This window comes from Boleophthalmus pectinirostris, unplaced genomic scaffold (genome assembly GCF_026225935.1).
Source record: "Boleophthalmus pectinirostris isolate CB_2022bp ecotype Guang Dong unplaced genomic scaffold, ASM2622593v1 HiC_scaffold_23, whole genome shotgun sequence".
Classification (NCBI taxonomy): domain Eukaryota; kingdom Metazoa; phylum Chordata; class Actinopteri; order Gobiiformes; family Gobiidae; genus Boleophthalmus; species Boleophthalmus pectinirostris.
Window position 1 is genome coordinate 19,543,546 of NW_026571207.1, and position 21,256 is coordinate 19,564,801.

General features: G+C 39.1%; 2 protein-coding genes across 3 annotated transcripts; both read right to left on the reverse strand.

Annotated features, from left to right (window-relative positions):
• Window positions 1-317: 317 nt before the first annotated feature.
• Window positions 318-17,715, reverse strand: ccdc88b (coiled-coil domain containing 88B). Of its 2 annotated transcripts, none has more exons than XM_020923486.2 (24): window positions 17,374-17,714; window positions 16,348-16,496; window positions 15,639-15,750; window positions 14,820-14,889; window positions 14,591-14,649; window positions 14,273-14,356; window positions 13,492-13,632; window positions 11,817-11,956; window positions 11,617-11,698; window positions 11,100-11,258; window positions 9,907-10,053; window positions 9,618-9,786; window positions 9,327-9,442; window positions 8,906-8,965; window positions 8,149-8,757; window positions 7,877-8,056; window positions 5,533-5,873; window positions 4,812-4,971; window positions 4,034-4,414; window positions 2,801-2,962; window positions 2,325-2,602; window positions 2,091-2,234; window positions 1,212-1,398; window positions 318-456 (listed from the first exon to the last, which is right to left on the reverse strand). In XM_020923486.2, exons 1-24 carry the CDS (start codon window positions 17,431-17,433, stop codon window positions 442-444), a joined length of 4,005 nt encoding a protein of 1,334 aa, XP_020779145.2. In that variant the 5' UTR covers window positions 17,434-17,714; the 3' UTR covers window positions 318-441. The 2 variants fall into 2 exon arrangements, with proteins under 2 accessions (XP_020779145.2, XP_055015114.1); XM_055159139.1 differs by having other exon boundaries at window positions 325-671; window positions 17,374-17,715.
• Window positions 17,716-18,322: 607 nt separating this feature from the next.
• rom1b (retinal outer segment membrane protein 1b) lies at window positions 18,323-20,768 on the reverse strand. The gene is made up of 5 exons (XM_020923571.2): window positions 20,622-20,768; window positions 19,968-20,210; window positions 19,696-19,883; window positions 19,241-19,487; window positions 18,323-18,997 (listed from the first exon to the last, which is right to left on the reverse strand). The coding sequence occupies exons 1-5, from the start codon at window positions 20,766-20,768 to the stop codon at window positions 18,749-18,751; spliced, it is 1,074 nt and encodes a 357-aa protein (XP_020779230.1). The 3' UTR covers window positions 18,323-18,748.
• Between the last annotated feature and the right edge of the window lie 488 nt (window positions 20,769-21,256).

The following is a 21,256-nucleotide window of genomic DNA, read 5'->3' on the forward strand; positions in this document are numbered from 1 at the left end:
TTCTTCAAAAGTGTAATCACACCACAAGCTTGTATTTATCTGAATCAGAAGTGTGATGTTGGTGTGTTTTGTATTTGCTACCACCCATGGACTTTCATATCAACCATCATGTCATCTGTTATTTAACTGTCATGCAACATGGCAAAAAATAAACAAACTACCTCCAAAATTACACTTTAATATAATTTTATATATTATCAGTTATATTTCAAGTTGTAATTATTTTAACTAGTAAAGAAAGTAGTACTTTATAATATGTGCTCTATTGTGTTATAATCTTCGAGGACATGTGGTAGGATGTCTGGACTTACTGGTACTCCTTCTGCTCTGAGTAGTGCTGGTCGCGGCGCTCCAAACTCTGCTCCAGTAAAGCCCGGTTCTCCTTCAAAAGGCTCTGATTCTGTTCGGCAAGATGACGGTTTTCTTCCTCCATGTTTCCTTTCAACTGGTTAACAACTAGAAAATCACACATTATTGTAAATATCAACATAACCTACAATTAATGTCTAAATCATATGAACATCACTGTTTTGCACTGTTATTATTATTTTTTTACATGTTACCTTGTACACATTTTGATTGCATGTATTTTCATGCTTTCTGTACTTTTCCTACCCAACAGGGCTTTGATGCTATATTTCTGCTATGTGTTCCAACCTTGCGGAGTGTAGCTGAAAACAGTAAAATATATTCATGCCAGATATACCACATAGCAGCAAAAGAGGAAGACATATTTCAAATCTATAGACTGGACAAGTGCACAGATGATGCCTTTTTTTTTTAAAATTCCAATTATTTTACCTTTCTTGTCAAAGTTACACAAAGCTGAGCCCATTTAGGAAACATTGTGACAGCAGGGATAATGGTCTTTAACAGGTTTGACCATTTCCCTTTTAATAAGATCGCTCTTTACAGGCTCAGTGAGTATGACTGACTACTCACTGTACTCTCTTATAAAGACATGAAAAACACATGAATACACTGCCTGAAACTGAACTGAATTCCACATAGCTGATTATAAGGGGATATGTTAAAACCATACTTTCACCTATTCTTCAACCTAATTATATTGGCATTTGTGTTTCCATGATAAGAGCAGTGTGCAATCCCATCTACAGAAGAGCAGTGACTTCTCAAGGGATTCTATTTACTGCAATTAGGATTTAGCTACAGCTGTAAATGTGAGCTGTGTCTGTGTGACTGTGTCAGACCTGGAACTGGCTGGTTAACCTGGCGTAGCTAATGTCCAGGCTTTGGTGTGTTTCCCTCAGGGTGCTCAGTTCCCCCTCCAGGCGGGTCTTTTCCAGCTGGGAGGTGCTCAGCTCCCCCCTCAGCACCGAGCCCTGAGCCAGCAGCTCGGCTTGGGATGCCAGCCACTCCTTCTGCTGGGCCTGCAGCCTGTAACAGCCACACGCATGAACTACACTCATCTGTTATTGTTAGGTGACCCATGCAGGGCTACATCCCCTCATTAGTTAAGTGCGCTCTAAGTAAAACCCATTATTAAGTCATTTATGATATGAAGAGTAAAATCATCAAAGTAAATGTTAGAAGAGAACCTAAGTGCATATGTAAAATGACTCATTAGGAGTGTAGTCATTCTATAATTTTTCATTTTTGTTATTGTATATATATATATATATATAGAGAGAGAGAGAGAGAGAGAGGGGGAGAGAGAGAGAGAGAAAGAGAGAGAGTTATAGATAGATATAGATATAGATAGATAGTTAGATATAAAGATAAATATAGATATATAGATAATGAAATATTTCAGTATTATTCTAAATGTTCAGGCCAAAAACTGATATGGGATCACTGATCACTGCAAATACATCTATAGTCAATAACATGAAGGCAGTTAAGAAAAAAACAAAATTCATTTGCTAAATTGCTGTTTTTTTAGTGTACACAGGACACAGGATCTCTGCATAAAGCACATTTGCATTCAAATGTGTTTTATGTTTCCTGCTTCAAAGAGAGGCTCTTCCACATTTAAATAAGCATGAATGCAAAGAGGAGTCAAGTGAACGGATGATCTCATCCTCTGAATGTAATGCTAAACAAAGTGTCTGGCAGAATAGAGCAGTTACCTCTCATTGTCTTCTCTCAGTCTCTCCAGCTCACGTTGCCTCTCCATTTGGTTTTGGGCTCCTGCCTCCATTTCTACTCGCAAAAGCTCCACTTCCCGTTCTCTGTCCTCAAGTTGAGCTTTCCTCTCAAGAAGTTCTTGGTACCTTTAGATTTTAGAAAGAAAAAAAAAATCTTACTCCTAGTTTAAAATTTAACAAAACAACCACTAAAGTATATTCCCTATGTTTACCTACCTGCACTCTAGCTCCCTATGCTGGGCATCCAGGGTGCGGGAGCTGCTGCGAAGTTGTGAGTGCTTCTCCAGCAGCTCCTCCAGCTCCAGCTCCTGCCTCTGCTGCAGGGCCGTGAGCCGCTCATGGTCTCGTCTCAGAGCCTCCACTCGAGCCTGGGACTCCTCACGCTCCCGCGCCCAAACCTTTGACTCTGCTTCCAAAGCTGCACACTGGGCTTTGACCTCACTACACTGTGCTAGTGCTGCTGCATGCTGAGAATTCACCGAGGCTTGTTCAATCTGTGTAACAAAAACAATTTATAGTTTGAATAACTCCCCCACTTGTATTCAGCTACATGTTACATATCTATACTACAAGTGCTAGGTAGTAACAGAAGAAGTCTTGGTCAACAAGTTGCTACTTTGTCACCATGCAGCACATACATCTTGTGCCAGCATCTTCCTAGTACATCTGAGCTAGTTTGTGCTTTCTTTCACCTGTAGTTGTGTGTTGAGACCCTGTAATCGGGTGCAAGAGTCCTGCAGACTGAGAGAGTGACGCCGAAGAGCCTCCAACTGCTCCTTAAGATGCTCACAGGCCTCCTGAGACTGAGACAGACGGGACAACAAGGTCTCCTGACCTGCAACTGCCACTGCTTTCTGAGACAAAAAAAAGCAAGAAAAACTAAAGATAAAAAAACAACAACAATATAAATAAAAGATGCACACATCAAAATAGGAGATATTTCATAAAAAGGCCTGAAGATAACAGTAAGTTTTAAGAAGTGCTATACGATTATACTGATGGTGTAAGCCTCATCTCCTCAGACAGATCATTCCAAAGCTGAGGCCCCAGGGCCAAGAAGGCTTGATCACCCTTTGTCCGGAGCCTCCACTGTGAAAAGGCTGACAGGGACCTGCCTGAGGATCTAAGGCTGTGGGAGGGCTCGTAGGGAGTTAAAAGTTCTGAAATGTAACTTGGTGCAAGACTTAAACAAGCTTTAAGAGTGATTAGTAAAATCTAAAATGCACAGGCAGGCAGTGAAAGGGTGATCGATTAAAACTGGTGAGAACCCTAGCTGCTGCATTCTGAACCAGATGTAGGGGCAAGAGAGTTTTATTATTAATGCCAGAGAGGGGGGAGTTACAGTAGTGTTGACAACTTAATCTTTTTCTCTTTTTTTTGGAAGTTTTAAGGGGTTGCGGCTTCTTGCTTGTGCTTTTACCCTTTTTCACTTTTGTATTTATTTTTCATGCTTCTCAGGAAATCATGTGTGCCAATTGATCAGCCAGCTAAGAACACATTGGCCCTCTATGGAGAGGGCCTGGACACGCTTTAAGACTGTTAACATGGAGGCTGCTGAGTACCTGCACAGAATGAAACTCCTGACCTTGGTTACACATATAGGTTGATGGTGGAGTTGTGTGTGTTTTAGATGGAGAGAGGAGTGCAGGAGAAGTAGAGCAGATAAGGAAGATTAACAGTAGCCGAGGTGACATTATAAAACCCGATGACTGCAGATAAGACCCAAGTTCTGGGAATAAAGTGCTACACTTTGCAGACCTGCATGAGTTGATAGTCACTGAGAATCCCAAGAGCAAAAAATTAAATATAATAAAATTGTCTCTCTTTCACAAAAGCGCCATCAAGTGACCCAGTTTCACCCTGTCGACTGCAACTAAAATGAAGACATATACATCTATAAATATCATGTATTGACAAATACAGACCTCTCGTTCCAGTTCAGCAAGGCTTGCTTTCAGCTCCTTCACAGTCTCTTCTGTCTCATGCCTGTTGCAGTTCACATCAGGAACTCTGCTAGATTTGTGTGATTGATCCATCACTGACATCTCCTTTGTCTCTGGCTCGCTAACTTGTGTTTTGTTTACTGAAGAATTGCCCTCTTCGTCTGCACTTTTCTTCTTCTTTTCCAATTCAAGCAGACGTTCCATTTTCTTGAGATCAGATGAAAGGATACCTATTTTCTGCTGTGATTGGTCAAGTGACTCTTTTGACATTTTCAGGCCAGTTTCAGCATTTTGGAGCTTGTTGTTCAAATGCTCAACTTCAGTAGAAAGAGTTTGACAATGCATCTGCTCTTTTGCCAGATCCTGGAACAAAGTACAGATTGACTTTAGAAATTAATAAATCTGAAAAAGTAATGACCCAAGATATTACATCTTGACTTTGCTTCTTAAGATGAACATAATTGTTACAGTTTTCAAGCAAATGCATGTATAATTCTTTACTTTGAATGAGTACCATATAGTTTTACTGTATGTGTTCTATGAGCTCTTCAGTATGAAGACTAAGCAAGAGATCTCAACCATGGAAACTAAATAAAAAAACATTTTTTAATCCAATAACTATTTTTAATACAAATTCCACAAATACTTATATTTTAACCATAATGTCATTTGTCATTATAACACAATATATTGATGGGTGCCCCAGTTCTACTGCTGAGTTTGAATGCACCACTCACAATGCCTAAATGACAAAACACACCTGGGACAATGTGCTAATCTGGGCCTGTGCCTGTGCATACTGCTCCTGCAGCTGCTGCCTCTCCGCCTCAGAGCGGCTCAAACCAACGCCCAGCTCCTTCTCCGAGTCTTGGAGCCGAGTGCAGAGCTCCTGCGATTCAGACAGCTGCCGACAAACACGCCTGGCAACATTAAAAGAGAACACAGGTCATAACGGGTTAAAAAGGTGTGTGTAAAACTCAAAATCATTTTAATAAAATAAAATATGTACACACCCAATTAATAGGAACTTGCCTTATAGAACAGATTGTCATGTAAAACGTTTATTATTAGTTTGATGACCTGATTTAAAACTCTAATTAGGGTTTTCCATTAAAGTTAGGCAAGTTGTAACTATGGTTAATGTGATGTCCCCAAAAAGTATGGAAACCCAGTTTGGGCGTGCCTATGTGTGTGTGTGTGTGTGTGTGTGTGTGTGTGTGTGTGTGTGTGTGTGTGTGTGTGTGTGTGTGTGGGTGTGTGCGTGCGTGTGTGTGGGGGTGTGATTACGTGCATGTGTGTGTGTGAGAGAGAGAGACTGCGTGTGTGACTGATTGGTAGGGTGGTTGGGTGGGTGAACATGTGGGACTGTAATTCTACTTTTGCCTGATCATAGCTTCCTCTAATGGTCCAGACCCTTATTTGAGAACTGAAAGTAATCGTATTAACAGAACAATGTTATTGAGCTGCCACAGGACACATACTTATGCTCAGTCTCTGCAGCCCGGGCCCTCTGGTGGCTGCTGTCCAGGGCGAGGGTGGTGCTCTCCAATTGTTGCCTTAATCTCGTCACTTCCCTTTCTTTCTGCCTTGCTTCTTTATGAAGATCATCAAGCTCAGCCTGAAAATTGTCCTTCTCCTGCTCCAGACGAGTGACCTCCAGCAGTGCCTGGTCTTTGGCTTTGGTCAGTGTTTCGCTCTCTAAAGTGGCCTCCCGAAGCTCCGCCTCCAACTCCTCCTCTCGTCGCCGGCAGGTATCTAAACTCCGCCCCTGGCACTCCAGCTCCAAACGCAGGGTCTGAATGGTGAGCTCTAACTGGTCAACCTAAATAAAGAGTAAAAAAATAAGTAAGTCTTTATTTATATAGCGCTTTCACAGACATTTCTGTCCCCAAAGATGCTTTACACTTTATTCAGCATTCATTCATACACTCTATACCCTGGTGATGGTAAGCTACTATTGTAGCCACAGCTGCCCTGGGGCACACTGACAGAAGCGCAGCTGCCATGCCATTCGGTGCCATCGGTCCCTCTGACCACCACCATCACTCACGCACACACCACTTTCATACTAGGCAAATTGGGCGAAGTGTCTTGCCTAAGGACACAATGATTGAATTGATTGTATTTAACTGACCATGACTATCAACTGTTCTGGAGACCTATGCAGCATGTTTTTTGGGTTGATGGGGGAGAAACATGCAAAGTCCACACAAAAAGGCCTGGGCGACCCGGGGATCGAACCCAGAACCTTCTTGCTGTGAGGCATGAGTGCTAGCCACTCAGCCACCATGCCGCCAATAAATAAAAGTTATTTTTCAGTCACAAGTTTGTATTGTCAGAGAGATTGCACTTCATGTTCCATTGAACATAGACTGCTAGAGTTTTCATTATTTCTGGCTTTTTAATCTGGTCATGGAACACAAAAACTTCCTCTCGGTCACAACAAACTACTCTGTTTTGCAGGAGTACAATGTGTTGAAATGAGCATATTTCTATTTGCTGCTGACTGTGCTGCACCAAAGTTAAATTATGTTATTCATACAACAAAATTGTGAAGCAGTAAATCTACTCTGAGACTTTGTAGTTTACAGTGTTGAGAAATGATGAAAGAAAGAGTCAACTTTTAAACTCTTATAATGAGCACAGATGACACAGGCAGTAATAATTTAATAATAATCTTTTAAAAACATGTTTGATGCAACAAAGCCTTTGAAATTTGTGTGAATAAAATAGTTTTCATATATCATATATATCTCATATCAGAAATACACTGTAGTGTATGATAAAACTTATCTAATGTGTTTGAGAATAATTGTTTTCAAATGGACTAAAGCTTTAGGTCTGATGTATCCTTTAAAAATGGAGTGAAAACAGGAGTAATTAAACTTGGTTACTATCAGAGTAAAATTTAAAATATTATAAATGACTCCTGACTGTGACAAATTCATAAATTCATTTAATGGTATTTCTTTAGTGCTGACTTTTGCACTGTTCTTTCTTTTCCTTAGCTGACAATTTCTCAGATGTCAGGGGATTTTACTGCAAATAGCACATTAAGTCCCATTTTCACTGAATTCTACATCCCCCTCTTTGGAGAGAACTACGCATGCTACACCATGAACTGTGCTACACACTTGCATTTTTCTCACTGAATCTGAATAAAACTCACAACCAAGCCCTCACTTCTATCAAGTATCAATACTTTTAATGTAGACCACTTATAGTTAATATCGTCAAATATATATTACATATTTGAAAGATAAATATAAAACTATAATTAAGTCATTTAGAGCTGTATGATACAGAATAAAAATATAGTAATGTTTATTTTTCATCCTCAAGCATGACTAGTCTAAAAGTTTTTTATAATTTTGTGCATATGTGCAATACCCCAACATCACAAAATTAATTACACACAAAGGTATTCTCTGGAAATCATCAGACTACATCACAATCAGAATGTTACAACAGAAATCTTCAACCTTTTCAACACACATTTAACAAGCTCCATTATGACATCCTTTTATCTGTTTTATGGACTTGGATAAATTAGTTCTGGGCAGGACTTATTTTGTTTTAAGAGATTTATGCAGAGAGAACATAAAAAAGCTTTTTATAGCTGTTCGAAATGCCTACCAATTAAAATTTAGCAGAAATGCGTGTAATTACCATTAACATACCCATAGCAGTGGCCAGATAAAAAGGATGGAAAAAATGCCAGAAAGTGATGACCAAATAGAGAAAACTTGGATCACTGTATTACCCATGATAAGTAATTAACACTGCCATTGTTACTGCTTTAAATGTATAAGTGACCACTTGTACCTTGCGCTGGTTGGTGCGCAGGACGTCCACGGTGCTGCGCAGCGCGTCTCTGTCTCTCTCCAAAGTCGCGCGCTCCCCCTCTAGGGTCGCGATGATAGTGGTCTGCATCCTGTGGAGCTCCACTTGACTCCGCAAACGACAGAGCTCCTCCTCCATAACCAGATTGTCCGACTGCAGCACCTAACGAGCGAGGAGTTTTAATATTTTTGTTTTAATATCTTGTGATGGACACATTCACATATTCATGAAGCTGAGTTTGTTTATGTTGTTACCTCTATGTGCCTGCGGGCTTCTCCCAGACTATCTGCTGCTTTCTTCAGTCGCTGTAGTTCGGCCTCGAGGAGCACCAGTCTTTGCTCTGCTTCCCAGGTTTTTCGGCTTTGTTCCCCCAGTTTAGAGCGCAGGTCCTGGATGGTGTTGGCCTGCTTTTCAGCCTCATCTTGAGCCTCCTGGAGCTGGTGAGTAAGGCGCTCCATTTCAGGACCAGAGAGGTAGCACATTGGCTTATTAGATACATTTTCAGTGTCTGTGGTTAAATTTGTTGTGCTGTTCTCCACACTCCCCTTGTCCTTCTGGTCCCCTTCTGCTTCGCCCCTCTGCATCTCTTCATTTTGTGCACCCATATTTCTCTCTAAAAAGTCTTCACCAACTCCAGCTTGCCTTTGGAAACTTATTATGTCTGTTGTAAGATCCTCTATGGCTCTTCCCTGTCCTACTCCTTCACCCCTATGAAACTCCACACCCTGGACCCCTCTCTGCATTGCTTCCTCTTTTACTTCCTCATTTGGTTTCTTCTTCTCCTCTTGTGTATGTTGCAGTTTCTTGACAAGCTTTTCTAATTGTTGCTTCAGCATAACATTTTCATTCTCCAAGTTTTGTAGCTGCAGAAAGACAAATATAATGAGCATGAATGATGTTTAAATATGTAAAAATATTTTTTACACAATATAATACATCACAAAAGTTAAAATTAATTATTTAATCATATAGGCATTGTGGGCCATTTAATTATTATCATCTTTTACAAACCTCCTTCAGTGTTTTCTGATGCTCAATCTCCAGCTCATCTTTTGCTTCTGGCAGATCGACCTGCAGCAGGAAAAAAGGTTGAACTCCTCCACTATTCACTCCCAATGTTTTCGTTTCATGTTCATTCATATGATGTTAAAAGACAGGATACAGTTTTGCAAAACTCAAGTGGTGATTTTGGTCAAGGTACGACCAATGAACTGTGAATTATCCTGAAAGTAAAAAAAGAACATGCGAAGAGAAGAACGTGCGTCAAAGAAAAAGACGTGCACTTTACTAGTGTGATCCTCCACTGCCCTTTGATTACATATGTGGATTTATGTTGGTGACCTGCTGTACCCTATAACCTTTTGCCAAAAGGAAATGAAATGAAATGGATTCCTTCTATACAAGTCTTAACCTTCACCCTCTGAACTCTGACCTCTTGTTGCATTTGTAACTCCTCTAAACGCCTCCTCAGCTCAGCATTCTCCTGCTCCGCTCCAAGCAGTCTCAGTGTGGAAGCTTCCCCCACCTCCACGCTCAGCGGTGTCTGATCTACAAGAGGAAAAAAATAAAACATGAGAAAAATGGAAAAAGAGTGTAGGGAGCAAATGAGGAGACAGATATTGTTGAATGATAATCTGCAAGTCAGTATTACCTCACTCTATTTTCTTATCAGTTAATTAAAATGTTCTAAATGACAGTGTGTGGAAAAACCAAGTTCCCTCACCAATCAATTTCCACAAGCCTTCGTCAGAGTCAGGCTCTGATTGGACAAAATTCTGCTGGATTGGGGTGTCAGTGGACGTCCCGTTCTCACTGCATTGCCTCAGGTCGGCCTCAAGGCTTATGTTCATTTCTAACAACTCGTCAACGCGCTGCCTCTCAGTGTCCCGTTCCTAGACCAGATCATATCAGTGCAATCAAAACCAATGCATGAAAATGTATGAGATAACAAGTAATTTAAAAAGACACTTAATTTATAATTTTGTGAGGACAAAAAATGTTGCTCCACTCACAGCCTCCACAGTTGTCATTTTGTGTCGCAGTAGAATATTTTCTTTCTCCAGCTCTCTCATTGAGGAGCACCGTGCCCGAGCGTCAGACAGCTGTTCTTCAAGGAGAGCTTTGGTTTCCTGGAGTGCTGCACAGAGCTGCTGCTGCTCCTGGAAATTAAAATATCACATGCTATTATGCATGATTTTTTTAATTATTATTTGTCATTATTTTTGTGATTAAAATATGGTCAGTTTTTCCCATACGTTTAAACAAAGAGAACAAAACAAAAACATAAAAAACTATCAACAGAATTAATATTAACACACATGAACCAAAACTATTCCACTACTCAGTTTAGTCACTGCTTCAGCCTTCCCATTTACTCTCCCCAACAGCTTCTACTTTAATGCATTGTTTTAAATTTGATTACTTGATTGTAACTATTCAAGGTAGTCAGACAAGGTGACAACTAGGATAGCACAAGCTTTTTAAAAAAAACTAATATATGAACACATTTTGCATCTTACTTTCATTACTCAAAGATTCAATTTCATTTGGAGTTAAAAGCCCCGATAACAGGAGCCATACCCTGCTCTGTGTCAAAGTGGCTCGGGGCTGTGAATCCTGGTGACATCACACAATATAATCTCATTCTGTGGTTTTAAGATCTGGAGTTGTTCTCACTCACTCATGATTGAAAAGCTCAGGGCAATGAAAAGACACAGTGGTAGTAGATTATTTTTTACAAATAATAGCTATTCACAAAAGGGTTTGAAGATCTTTTCAGCTGTTTCATTCAGCGGTAAGATCTATGTAGTAGTAGAATACGCTCTGCTGATTTGTAATTATATTGGTTATGTTAACAGCTGGTTACAAGTAGAGGTGGTTAAGGAGAAGCCTCTGTGCACTTAATAACTTAACTCAATAATAGTTATGTTGAAGGTACAGAGGACTACTATTATATGTTTTGTATTTATGCAATTAGTTAAACAATGACACATAAGACAATGATTAACAAAGCAGAACTTATTTTTCTGTACAAATAAAAAAAAAAATGTTAATAAATATCCACAATGGAGATTAACAATTTTAAGAAGATAATTTATTTTGGTAACAATGTGCATTATTTCACATCAACAATAAATTATCAGCTCTCATCTCATTTAGACACCTTATACCCAAAAGACCTTATCAAAAGAAAATGTGTGTTTACCTTAAGCTGAGTACGCATTATATCGAGTCCACGCAGTTTGTTCTTACAGCTCTGAAGCTCAGATTGGAGGTGCTCGACCCGGGCTGCCCGCTCGCGGGTGCAGTCCAGCTCATCCCTCAGCACACGCATGCCTCTCACTTCGGCCTGCAGGGAGCGCTTCTGAGCTCACAGATACGTAAGACAAGCATTGAGAGGGACTGGTAAGGTGAAGGACAAGGCAATATAGTCTACACAGTAAGCATTTGTTTATGTCTTTTAATTCTTTGTAATGTGTCCTTAAGTGTCAAGAAAGCCGCTGATAAATAAAATGAAATATTGGAATTCATTATTATTATTAAACAAGCAATGATAAGTGTAATATGTATTTAGGCCCCATAAAAACTGCAGTAGCCACTGAGGCTGTGCCACTATTTGATTCACTTATCACAAGGTGGTAATAAAGTTACTCAAAAATTAATATTGCTATTTAATTTGTGTATATATATTTTCTGTTATTGGCAGAAATAGTTTTTCATACCTCTTTCTGTAATTTCTTGATCTGCTCATCCATAGCTTCAATCTCTTGTTTATAATCCAAAATCTGATCTCCTTTGTCTTCTCTGGAAAACAACAAAATTAAAATGTGAAGAAATTTCACAGTTTAGTGTAAGCGAAAACCTAACCCACAGTTTTCTAAGTCTGTCTAGAATTTATGATCTGTACAAACACGACACTCACAGTTGTTGTTTGAGACGCCGGAGCTTTGCCTTGCTGTCTGCCAGCTGGAGTGCCAGACCTTCGGGTTGCTCCTCACTGTGACCACCAGGGTGCGCCATGCTGGAGTTCGCCTGAGCCTTCTGACTGAGCTCTGCTATCCTCTATAGAGCGATGGGTTAAAAGATATAGCGAGAAGTACACAGAGCAGAGAGACACCAAAACTTTGTAAAAAAGAAAAAAAAAAAGCCAGACAAACCAATGTAAGGAACACAGAAATACAGACTGGAATTTCAATGCTTTCAAATTTTGATATCTGTAGATATCTGAAATCACATGCTTTCAAATGCATGTAGAATATTTTGTAATACTATATAGAAAAACAAAACAATTTATTGATTTAACCTTGACGATGTTACTGACATACATACAGACAATCCACCCTCCATCAATACATTTTTTTTCTTTTTTCAAGTGATTGATTTTTCCAATTAAACGTAGAACAGAGCTTAGAGCAAAAAGACCACAGATATTGGATTATACTGTATTCATGTCTTCCAAACTGAGGTGATATATTTTGGTTTAATTTATCCCCCTATAAATGTAATATCTGGAACTCTCAATAATTATTATGAGCAGTATATAAGACGTTGATCAAATCTGTCTGCAATTAAAGTCTTCTTTCTACAGCAGGCATGTCCAAACCATGGCCCGGGGGCCAAATGCGGCCCTCAGACAAATTTTTCTTGGCCCTCTGACTTCCAGGTGAATCAATTTGTCAATTAAAAATTAAGTTTTTATTGCAAGTTTTTTTTTTTTTTTTAAAAACCCTAACCTCTACCTTGATAAAGCGAATATTTAATATTTAGTGTGTGGTTTTAAGGATCTAAGCATGAATAAAGACTGATGGTTCATTCTAACGTGTTAAACATGCACATATTTCAATTATTCACTGTATTGAGCACCAGTCCACAAGCCCTCGATCGGCCCTCTGCTTCATCTGTGTTTAGATGTGTGGCCCTTGATGAAAAAAGTTTGGACACCCCTGTTCTACAGGTACCATAACCATTTAAAAGTGCATATGTAATTTTTGTAATGGAGGGTTTGTTACTAACTTGTTTCCATGGAGATCATATTGCTTTGCCTGAAATGTTCCATAGTATGACATCAAACTTCAATCAATTAAACTTTATTTTGAATTTATATATTATGCAATATCTCTATGAAGACAAGTAGGTGAAGGCTGCAAAATTAATCGCAATCAGCAAAATTGCAAAGGCTGTCATTTTTTAAGTGCCATACTCTCCACAAACAACAACATATCATATAAGATGTCTTATTCTTGGTCAGTTCATATTTCAGTATTATTTATTTTCAGTACAGTATTTGTCAGTTTTTGTAGATGTGTTTAAAATGTGGACTGAATAGAAATATAACTCGCATATATCACAATGCTAGTCAGAAAAATATCAAATTATTCAGCCCGACATGATCCCACAAGACCAAGTTACAGCCCTGTGGAGAAGAGGCCTGCTTACAGTGAGAATCTCTTTTAAGGTACCAGTACTAGAATGCTCAATAGATGTGTTTAATGACATGCATTACCAATGGAGATAAATAGGTTGTGGACAAGTTACATAGTGTACCTTCAAGGTCAACTTAAATAAAATACAAAAACATAATTTTTTATTGTACATACCTCGAGATAAGTGTCTTTTTGTGCCAGGAGGCTCTGGATGTGCTTGGCCATAGAGCTGAACACAGGCACCAGGTCTGAACTATCAGCCTCCACAAGCTCCTCCCACTGCAGCGGCAGCACCATCTGTGGATCCTGAGTCACCTGTAGCCATCACAGTATTTCAGATGTCTATGATAAGATTAATGACACACAAAATTGTAGACCTGGGGACAAATATTCAGTCAGTGCAGTGTGAATGCCAAGCTCCCATATTCATAACCGTGACTGACTAATGCATGCAAAACTAATGATTATTCGGGAGAGGTGCACCCATCCATTCAGAAAAAAAACCACTCACCTCTGTGATTTATGTGACTAAGAAAGCTGGGATGAAATCATAGTTGGGCAACACACTGCTACAGCAAACTTATAGTTATTCATGTGCAGTTTGCCATTTGTGTCATTCTGGTAGAGGAAAATGGCAGCAAAAACGATGACAAAGAGAAGCAAAACTGACAGAGGCAGGGAAGAAAGTTGACATAACAGTTGGAGGATAGCAGTAAGGGCCACCTAAAGGTCCTTTAAATGGCTGCCTGGAGAATGATAAGTGGTTCATTTTTTCACTCACTGGAAGATTCCAAAGGGCATTACAGTTCAGCTAACAGCTGACACTATTTTCAGATATGAAACTAAGACATAAATCATTTCTGAAATCCAAAAATCTGTTTATATGGTCTGGTCATTCAAAAAGTTTTGGTGGGTTTGAAAATGTTGACATCCAATGAAGTTCTTAATGTCTTACCTCTTGAATACAGATGGCAATGGAGGCCTGGGTTTCTATGTCTAGGGATTGGATCTGCTGAATAAATATTTCTTTGTTCTCACACTGCAGACACAAATGATCAATTCATTAATGACAATGTATTCACTAAATAATATTATTTTTGTGTTTATATTGCCCCTCCACCCCCCACGCCCCCCCTTTTTTTTTTTTTTTTTTTTCAAATTCTACTGAATATAATGAATACACTTTTACTTAATGAACATTTCCAATGTATGTTAAGACACCAGTAAAAGCATTGCAGACATCAGTGATATGAAAGACATCATGTGTGGTCACCTGCACAGCACATCCCAATAAAAGCAGCATCAGTCGCCTGAGCTCTTCCACTGCAGCCTCTAAAAACACCAAAATATACTTATGCTCAGTGCATCTTTCACTATTCCTACAATTACCACCTTTACACCTCTGACATGCAGAAAAGATAAGAACTTATATCTAGCATAATTACTTTTGCCGCTCTAAGTCATAAGCTGATAAGAGGAACCTGTTATCACTAGTCTTGTACCTGTGAGGGGGTCCTGTCCCAGAATAGCAACATTTGGGAGAGGCATCAGTATCAGCTGCTGAAGATTTTCCTGAGGAGAAACATTCAAAAGGTCTTGAAAAAACATGCCTATGTACATAGTTAAGTTGGATCCATTTAAACCAGAAAATACAATACATTATTGTTTTGTGAAATTGCAGCCACATCATAATCTAAACTCTTGATGAAAATACACCTCAATTAAAAAAATATAAGGAAGTGGACCGTGTGTTTTTAACTTGTGTGACAGTCGGTGCTAGGCAACACATACTCTATTCACCAGCTTTACTGTTGTTGTTGAGCAAAGACTCGTCATTTACAGAAATAGTTGTGTCATTTCCTCTAATGCCAATGTTAGACATCTGCAACCGACAATTTGTGAAGACTTTTGAATAGACTTTTATAATATAATAATCCTCCAAACAAATAAATTGTTGTGTGACAAATAAATTAAGCAAACACATATACACAGTGGGCAGAAGTCAACATACTGTACAATAAATTACAGTGGTAATGTTTTAAAACAATTAATCATAATCATGATTGAAACTGAGTCATATGATATTTGATTGAGTATTGATAACTTAAGTATGCATGAGTCAATAATAAATATAATAAAACATTCTACTAGACTTACTTTAGTATTTGGATGATATGCATGCTGTATGTACTGTAGTCATATGCATTTAATCACGGTTCAGATGTTACTTCAGTATAATTTTTTTTTTTTTTTTTTTATAAATCGAGAATTTTAGGACAAAGGTTTTTTTTTAATCCAGTGACAGTATAGGTTGATCGTACCTGGTAGAAGGACCTGATATGTCGATTTAAAATGGAAAAGTTCTGGACTGTCAGCATATGATCATCTCCTCTGCCTGTACCATACAACTGCTCCACTTTTGGATTTGGATCTCTGAGGACACAATGTTATAATTAAAACTACGTGACAACCCAACAGAAACTGTGTGTTATTTATTTATTTATTTTTTAAACAGAATTATACAAGAGTGAAAGACATTTTAATGAGCCTGCTGATTCCTCCTACCCACTGGAGAATCGTATATTGAAACACTGTGACTTTGGAGAGACCAAATAAATAAGCTGTTCTGTTAACATGGTCTGTCTTTTTTAGCCAGTATTTCAACACAAAGATGAACAATTCAACAAGATTAATAACAGAACTGATTGGAATGCGTCAACCTTATACCACATTTTCACTCCAACATCCAGTATTTGGATAAATGTGACATGTTAATGTATTCTTTACATAGAGGGTTCGAAGAGAAGCGCCTGTCAGTTCCTCCTGTGTCTCTCAGCATTTAATTGAAAAATGCTTTGACATAACTTCTTATATGGTTCATCAAATTTTCAAAATGCTTTCATAAAAAAGTGTTTCACTACATATTACTTGAAAAGTGTCCCTGCGAAAAATCATTTTATTGAGTCTGTTCAATAATAAACAGTACATGTGTGCTGAAAATGAAGCAAGATAAATTGTAATAACTCTTACATGACCCTCATGACCTGATTGAGGAAAATCCCATCAGTAATTTTCCGGTAGCAGTCTATGGCCCCCTGAGAGACAGAGTTCACCTCCATGTACCCAGGGCAAAGTGACCCGATGTCATCTCTCTCCAGCATCTCCCCAAACAACTGAACCTGTAACAGCCAAATGATTATAAAGCATGAGTGTGCGGAGAAAATGTACCAGGAGACAAGCAAAAACAAGAGACAGAAGCAGAAAATCAGCAGGAAGAGTGGAGAGGAAACATTTTCAGTACACAGGAAGCCACTTGAGTAAGAGCACCTGTCTGGACAGGTGAATCTGTGCTTTCACACCAGGATGCACTTCACAGTGACAGACAGTCAAGGTCTCTCTCCCACTGAATGCACTCAAGAGCAATTTTACATAGGCCTATAATGCGCTGGGGTATAATAGCCTACAATGTAAAACTACTGGGCCTACTGTATGAGCCAGCAGCTGAAGGGTAAATAAAACCCTTGAAAAACTGCATGCCCCAAATCTGCTCAGTTCAGTCTGACCCCAAACCTTCCCTTTGGCACTGTTCAATAGCAGAGAAACCTCCCCTGTTTAGCCCAGGATTACATACTATTGCAATGGGCTTGAGTGTATTGACCATAAGGAGAAAGGCCTTGGGCTGCTGAATGGCCTCCCGTGTAGAAACCTGGTATGGACAAACATATCCTTATATGATGAAGAGGCATCATATTGTTATTACATAAACAGTTTTCTGTCATGTTTTATATACATGTAAAATACGGCTATGATGCGGAAGTGGAAAAAAAATACTGCAATGATGAGGTAAGGGGCGCTGCCAAAAGGAGAAGTATCATTGTTTTTTGCCACAAACAACACTACTTTTCAAAGTTATAATACACATATTTAAACTATTTTCTCAAAAGCACCAGCCCATGTATGACCTAAGGTAGTAATTCGTGTGAAAATGCTCTGTTCGCTTTTTCCTCCTGAAGTGATGACCTTTTCTTAGGCTGTGATAAATGATAAATGACATACCCATCGCACCAATGCACTTTCCATGAATTCCTCTATTATCTCCATGATGTTCGAGTCCATTGTTGAGTCGCAGGAGCAGTAAACACTACAGCGGACAGCTAATTAAAGTATTATCAGCTCTGTGTTAAGTCATGAATCAAAAGAGCCTCCATTTGCGCCATGTGAAAGAGTTTGACGCCGTCATCAAGGCCTGTCTCTTCCTCTCTCACTGTGTCAGACTCGCCTTTGCAAAACCACACCGGAATTGACAAAACGCACATGTTGCGTTTTAAAAACGCCATTTCACACATCCACAAAGCTCACTCATATAAACTACGATGTTATTATAGATCATATTTTAAGCAAAGGTCTAATAGACTCGTTAATATTTTTGCTAAGCCTACTCCATACTAAGAAACAAACGAACACATTTTTAATTTAACTTTTTTTTATTTTTTTTATTTACTTCTGACATCTGTCATGATTTTTTGTAATGGACTCAGTGTTGTTTCAATTTTGCTCTAGTCAAGAGAGACATCTAGTGGCAAAACATCCAATCGCAACTCTTTTTGTATGTTGTGGCATAAAATATGATGTTGCTTTTTCTATTCTGCACAAACTGGAAATTCCTTGATGTAAATTGTCAACCATGAAACCACTAATATCATAAACTACGTCATCTTACTTTCCCAGCCACAGTGGCTGTTCAGTGTGCAAACATGCAGAGTGCACTAATGCTGGTACAGCGGTCCTTGGATTATATGCAAAGGTTATCAGATTGTTTCAACAGCTCCATATAGACCATGATCACACTTACACTTACACAAACACACTCTTCCAGCCCTCTCTTTTTTTCCTGTTCATTATTGTCAATGTTTTACAGACAGATACAGAAAGAATCCAACAATACAAAACATTTAAAAATGTCTATGTTTATTGGTTTTAAATGATACATAGTTTCTGCATTTTAACACATTTCTATGCTATTCACACTACACTACCGATATCACAGGAATTATTCAGTTATACAAACATTTTCAGCACAATATGCATGTTTTCCATAATCAATGTCAAAAATCTAAACTTTAATGCACATCTTACATAAAAGAAAATCTGTTCATTTCTACTGTATTGACACTGTGCTATATTAGATTCAGTAAAATTTTATTTTTTTTCTTTTACACGCTGGAGATACTTGGTGTCTGTGTAGTGAGTGATTTCCTAAGTGCTGTCTTTGTTGGCCCTACATGAATGCTGCAGTTGCTGTATTGACAGTGTGTAAATGAGCCTATAACATGTGGAGCTGAACAGGTTTCTTCATCAGCAAACTTACCGAGCCAACAAACCTCAGACACATTCCACTTCTATTACATGTGTAGCTGTGTTTTTGATTACTCTAGCTTACAGGGGTTGGGGACACAGCCTTATCTGCCTTCTCTGCCTCTGCATCAGGAGATGCTTCAGTGGTGGTGGGATCAACCTGTGCAAACTTCAGTATATCCAGGGCCTTGGATTTGAGGTCTTCATAGGTTTCTTTTAGGTCTTTTTCAAGCAGATAGCCCACACTTTCTTCTTCTGGATTCTCCGAGGCCATGGCGCCTTCCACTGCTGTTTGCAGATAACGTAGGCTCACAATGACTGACACCTGCACAGAAATATGGGTTAAAGGAGGTGTGAAGGGGCATCAATATGTGCACCCCAAAACAAAATATTAAAAAAGATTAAATCATTAGTTAAGTTTTAAGTTTCTGCCATATTTACAAACATGTCACATGCTTGTTAGTCATTGAACTAAGGACTTTATTTACATACTAACTGGCCAGTGTATTTCAACTATATGAGGTACAGCACTTTACCTCCGGTGTTGTTTGTGTGTGAGTTTTTTCACCTGTATCAAGATGACTGAGAGCACTCCAGGGCCTGTTGAATTCATGAGGCCCATGTAATAATCTGTGAGCGCCTGCCTACAACCACGGCTGTACAGGTTCAGTTCCTCAGTTTGGGGTTCGTAGTTGTAGTGAGCTCGATTATCAGTGAGCTGGTTTTGCAGACAGGGTCGTGGAGACGCAGGGTTACAGCAACTGAAGGGAACACCATCCAATAGATATCGCCCATCAACATTACTGCGGATTCGACTGCAAAGAGAGAAAGATTCAGAAATGAGTTTGCCCTTTATAATCTAAATATTTAAATTTAAACATTTTTGTTCCAATATATTCAATACAAACTGCTCCCACACTACAGATAAAAGGTCAGGCACAATTTTTCTCTCTCTTTTGTTTGTATTTCTCTTTAACCTTGTACTTGATCGCCTACATGGATATAATTCTTGTTGTCACTTACTCTTTGACATCCTTTGAGGTGAAATCCAGGTATCTATTACTGACCCACTGAACTTCAAACCAGTCTTTATAGTTGTTGTTTCCACAGCAGCGGAACTCCATCTGCAGACGATCAATGGTTTCTTTCTGAAAACAGCGTCCGGGCACGTCTGTGTCCTTGTAGAAGCGAATACCATTCCTCAGGCCAATCTGGTCATAAAGTACGGAGAAAGACAGTTATCATTTGCCTCATTACTTTTAGACTGGTTAACATGTTTGTCCCTAACAGCCTACTTTAAGGGACTCTTCCAGTCGCCCCTGCAGGGCATAGCTGAGTACTACTACAGTAACAAGCAGACAGCAGAGCAGTGCAGCCACAGCAAACCAGGCCAGCAGCAACACTTTCCAGCGAGGAAAGCGGCTTGCATCCAGCGAGTCCTGGCACACACGACTAGCTATCCAGTTTGTGCCAATGGACGCCAAGCCCACCATCAGGAGGATGTTAGGGACCACATGGATCTCTGTGTTCTCCATCACCTGGAGAGAAAGAAAGATTCAAAAATATTAAGATATTAGTTCACTGCAATTTCCTCCATCCACTGAAGTAGATATTGATTTTATATCTTAGTAGAGTGGATAAAATTTGTAAGTATATATATATATATATATAGGCCATAAATCCATGATGATGCAGTCGAACTCTGTGATTATGAAATCTGGCTCATTGGAAATCCATAAATATCTGACATATGCCTGGCCTGCAGCTTTCCCTTTCCTGTGTCACTCATGCCTTATCAATAATCACATTACACAACAGCCAATTGAACATTATGACTACTTTAGGAATATTAAATGCTTCCTGTCAAGGTCACTTCACTTTTGTCCTATCATTACTCTGTAAAGAGGTGCATATTGTTGGTTGGCCTACACTAATGTTCACATTTATACCTCAGCCCTGCGAAGCAGCTCAATTTTGAGGTAAACACCGAGGCAAAAGATGAAGGCCCCACACATCACTGCAAGCCACGACAGCAGCCACAAGCCTTGAGCTAGGCGTACCCTCCGCTGCTGGCTGAATTTCATTTTCAGCAACATGGTCGCTTAAATCATGCACCAGTCAAAGCTAAATGTGAAAAGGGGAATGGTGTCAAAACAAGAACAGAAGGGTCAGTAATGTGACCAGGTAACACTGATGCATAAATCACTGATGAGGTCTATGCAGTTATTAACAGCTTGAGCTCATAAGTTGTTCCAGCAGATAGGATAAGCACGTAAACTCTTAGATGATGAAGGACGATGGCCTGTTCAGATGATAATGCCAAGGTTTTAAAATCCAATGTGCAATCAAATGTTTTAATAATAATGCATAATAATCCAAATTGATTGATGTATTCTTGGAAAAATAGAAAAGAAAAGATTTCTTCTAGTCCTGTTTCCAGGGATGTTTCCACTTCTTCAAACTAATCTCCTATTCCAGATGAAATCCCGGACACCCTTATAAGACAATATTTTCTGATGGTGGCCTCCAGAAGCCCACCTAAAAAGTTGTATCCATGATCGGAAGACACAGAGAGTGGCCAAAG